The following is a 4,155-nucleotide window of genomic DNA, read 5'->3' on the forward strand; positions in this document are numbered from 1 at the left end:
ATCCCTAGGAATTTTATAAGTGTTCCAACAGCAAATAAATTGGTCCTTTCAAAAATAAAGGATTAATTGTACGCTACAAAATGCCCCTATACTTTGTGGTTAGATCCCAAAGCATTGCAAGGTATTTATGTGACAAGTTTCATGTGCAACAAAATTCTTTTGAATTTAATTAAAATGTGAAACAGTGCCTAACAGTTGAGAGCAGAAAGATAATAGAAAAGATGAGGTGGATCACTGTGCACTTAGGCCCAATGTGCACAACACAGGCCCAGCCCACCCCAGCACCTTCTCCTATCTCTGTTCACAAGGGCGTGCTGGACGAACAACACTCGTCCATTGCTCAGATGGCCGCGTGCCGAGCATCCGCCATCTCCCCCACGAGGATAAGAATGCCACCTGATTCCTCTCTGCCCATGGACGAACCCTAGCCCCCCACTTCCCCCTTTCCCTCGCTCTCTCTCTTCTCCTCGCGTGAAACCGATGCTGCCGTCGCCATGGCCGCGACCACCGTGCTCCCCGCACCGCGAGAAGACGCCCAGAAGGACTGCCACGGTCCACTTCGTCCATCCCGAGGACCGAATCGAGCGGGGAAGGCCCGTACACTCGCCATCGCCACCATCTTCATCTTGTACATCGCCGCGGCCTCGACGTCGATCCGCATCACCTCGTCCATCCCGGCCTCGTACGAGCTCACCACCGACCTCCTCTCAGTGAGCAGCGCCAATCCCCCGCCTTTCCCCATAGTTTCCGTCGACGTAGGCCACCGCCCGACCTTCCCTGCCCGGAGTTGCGCTACTCGCACTCCCTGGCCACGCTCACCGGCCTCTGGCCGCGACCAACTGCGCCCCAGCGCGCCCGCCCGGGCCGCGCCTTGCCTCGCCCCGACCGCACTCCCGGGTGCCCCACGCCCTTGTGCGTGCGTCCGCCACGCCCGGCGTTGGCCGTCGCTCACCTTGACCGCGTCCAAGGTGCTCCCCCGCAGCCGCCCGCGACCCTCCTGCTCTGCTTATCGCCATTGCTGTTGCACTGCTACTGCTTGCGTGTGTTGCTGCTTCCTGCCGTTGCCGTTGCGCTGCTGTCGTTCCTCCTTCCTGCTGCTCCCGTGCGCTACTGCTGTCGCCCGCTGCCTGTACCTGCTGCTCTGCTTGCCTCGTCGGTGCGGCTGCTTTGCTGCAACCCCTGCTAGGTGCCGCCTCTGCTACTGATGTATACGGCCGCTAGTATCGCTGCTCTACTGCTGTTGTAGCTGCTGGCTGTGGTGCCCCAGTGGCCGGCTTGGCCAAGCACACCATGCGTGCATGCCCAAGCACACTAGTGGCCGGCTTGTGCCATGGCCGATGGGGATAGCCCCTGTTTAGACGGACCAGTAGATGATAATTAGTGGTTACATTAGCCAATGTGTAGATGACATGTGGATCCCCTTGCTAAATAAATCTGTTTAGCACTTTAGTTAAAACAGCAGTCAATGACAAGTAGGCCCCATGGCCACTATTCACACTTTGACCAGGTCAAACTTTGACTGTTGACTTGCTGACTGTGTATGCTTACTCAGCCCATGGACCCACCTTTCATTCTAATGGGCTAGCTGCCTGGGTGTATAAAAACTAATACACTGTTTAAATTCGAATTTAGGTATATTCCAGAATTCCAGAAATTGTTTAAATCTTTGAAAATTAATATCAAATAATCCGTAACTCGGATGAAAATGTTTTCTACATGAAAGTTGCTCAGAAAAACATGACGAATCCGAATACGTGGTCCGTTTACCTGTCAGATGCCTCTAACTATCTGAACATGGAACTTTCCCCCGCTGGTCATCTGTCTGACACAGGTCCGGAACCGGGAAAACATTCTCGATTGACTTCCCCCTTCGCCGGTATCGTGTAGCACCGCGTTAGAACACGTCTAGCTCTGCCTGTTATCCTGTTATGCACTTGCTTGCTATGTATTTACTGTTTCTCCCCCCTCTTCTCTTCGATAGACCCCGTGACGATGCTAATGCCCCTGTGATCGACTACGTCACCGACGACCCCTCCTTCTCGCCTGAGCAACCAGGCAAGCCCCCCCTTTGATCATCCCGATATCGCCCATTCCTTTCTCTCATGCTTGCATTAGATTTTGCTACTATTATTGTATGCTCCTATTCTGATGCATAGCCTACTTTTGTATCTGCTGTTGTACCTTACCTGCTTATCCTAAACTGCTTAGTATAGGTTGGTTAGTGATCCATCAGTGACCCCCACCTTGTCCTTGTTGCCCCTGCTTCATCATTGAAGACCCGATCAACGGGATTGAAGACCAGGCCCCGGCACCGCACATCACCTTCCCCTTAGTTGCTCGACACTGCTGGGTTACTATCGAGTGCCGAGGGTGAGACCTCTACAGCACTTCTGATGTTAACCCTGTAGTGTAGCTATTCGGTCGTGGTCATCGAGGGTGATTCCACCTTAACCACTTCCGATATGACTCTGTCGTGCAACCCCTCAAGTGTGAACCTCGGGGGTGATTCCTCTTACATTCACCTTGGTGATTACATTGAGTGGAATTCACCGGGGGTGATTCCTCGGGTTTTCCCCTTGATGTTTACACACACAGTTACTATGGTTACTATGACTTTACACTGAGCCATGTTACTAAAGACGGGTCGACCCTGAGGGGTGCCCGCACGAGCATAATTGCGAGTGATGTGGAGTCGGGTTGACCTGGAAGGTGCCCGAGAGATAATTACGAGGCATGGCCGGGCATTCTTAGCCCTTGCCGCAAGTCCTCGAGACGGGGCAACGGGGTCACATCTTTCGTGAGTCTCTGCTTGTTACCGCGCGTTCCTAATCCACTACGATTTGGATATTTGATCCGAGGGGCCTCTGGCCTGATAGCACTAACCATCACGTGGGCATAGTATGGGCGTTCTGCGTCGTATGCATCAGCCGAAGCTTAATAGACGTCAGCGACTGAGCGGCGCATGCCGGGTTGGACTGGTAAGCACCTACCTTTTTAAGGAGGTAGCTAGGTCTGCTCACCGGCCGCGTTCGCAACGTGCAGGAGTTTCCGGGGAGATGGCCCATGACCCCTGGGGGCATAGGTTTAGTCCGGCGTGCTGGCCTCTCTATTAAGCCTAGGTCGGGTTGCGGCGTATTGTTTGGCCGAGGCCGGGCATGACCCTGGAAAGTGTGTCCGGCCGGAGTTAAGCGAGCGTGGTGGGTAAGTTGGTGCACCCCTGCAGGGAAGAAAACATCTATCGATAGCCTGTCCTACGGTAACGGACACTTGGAGTTGTATGCCGATCGATATAACTAGAACTGGATACTTGTGATGAGAAATGGATGGTGATGAGAATTGGATTGTGATGATAATTGGATAGTACGGCTCTGGGATTTCTTTCTCGCAGGGAGTCGAGAAAGGATCTCTGGCCGAGGTTGATAACGCTACTACTACTTTACTTTATGCTACTCTACTCCCTCCTGTTTGCTGCAAGAGGGTGGTTTCCAGAAGATGCTAGTCTTTGATAGGACTAGGCCTCCTCTCTATTCTGGCATTTCTGCAGCCTAGTCCACATATACAGCCTTCCTTTGATAATGTTGCATCTGTAGTGTAGATCCTTGCTTGCGAGTACTTTCGATGAGTACTCACGGTTGCTTTGCTCCCTCTTTTCCCCTTTTCCATTCTTCTCGGATGACGTAACCAGATGACGGAGTCCAGGAGCCAGATGACACCTTTGACGACTGCTACTACACCAAGGGCGTCTGCTACCACGTGACGGAGACCGCCGATGACCAGGAGTAGTTAGGAGGCTCCCAGGCAGGAGGCCTTGCCTTTTCGATCATAGATGCTTTTGTGCTAGCCTTCTTAAGGCAAACTTGTTTAACTTATGTCTGTACTCAGATATTGTTGCTTCCGCTGACTCGTTTGTATTCAAGCTGATGTATTCGAGCCCTCGAGGCCCCTGGCTTGTAATATAAAGCTTGTATTATTTTAATTTGTGTCTAGAGTTGTGTTGTGATATCTTCCCGTGAGTCCTTGATCTTGATCGTACACATTTGCGTGTATGATTAGTGTATGATTGAATCGAGGGCGTCACAAGTTGGTATCAGAGCCGACTGCCTGTAGGTAGCCCCCTTTCCAACTCCTTGGCCAAAGTTGAGTCTAGTCACTGAA

The 4,155-nt window shown here is 52.2% G+C and overlaps 1 protein-coding gene across 2 annotated transcripts; it reads left to right on the plus strand.

Moving 5' to 3' along the window:
* The first annotated feature begins 396 nt into the window (after positions 1–396).
* LOC123176010 (uncharacterized) lies at positions 397–3,881 on the plus strand. 2 transcript variants are annotated; one of them, XM_044590428.1, is made up of 3 exons: positions 398–710; positions 1,982–2,055; positions 3,686–3,881. In XM_044590428.1, the coding sequence occupies exons 1-3, from the start codon at positions 481–483 to the stop codon at positions 3,781–3,783; spliced, it is 402 nt and encodes a 133-aa protein (XP_044446363.1). In that variant the 5' UTR covers positions 398–480; the 3' UTR covers positions 3,784–3,881. The 2 variants fall into 2 exon arrangements, with proteins under 2 accessions (XP_044446364.1, XP_044446363.1); XM_044590429.1 differs by lacking the exon at positions 1,982–2,055 and having other exon boundaries at positions 397–710.
* Positions 3,882–4,155: the final 274 nt, after the last annotated feature.

Source organism: Triticum aestivum, unplaced genomic scaffold (genome assembly GCF_018294505.1).
Source record: "Triticum aestivum cultivar Chinese Spring unplaced genomic scaffold, IWGSC CS RefSeq v2.1 scaffold13894, whole genome shotgun sequence".
NCBI lineage: Eukaryota > Viridiplantae > Streptophyta > Magnoliopsida > Poales > Poaceae > Triticum > Triticum aestivum.

What these genes read in the sequence shown, in the direction of transcription:
- LOC123176010 (XM_044590428.1), top strand. Translation starts at nt 481, where the DNA reads ATGCTGCCGTCGCCATGGCCGCGACCACCGTGCTCCCCGCACCGCGAG. An exon ending in TCACCACCGACCTCCTCTCA is followed by an intron (nt 711 to 1,981) that starts GTGAGCAGCGCC and finishes TCTCTTCGATAG; the next exon opens with ACCCCGTGACGATGCTAATG. An exon ending in CTTCTCGCCTGAGCAACCAG is followed by an intron (nt 2,056 to 3,685) that starts GCAAGCCCCCCC and finishes TGACGTAACCAG; the next exon opens with ATGACGGAGTCCAGGAGCCA.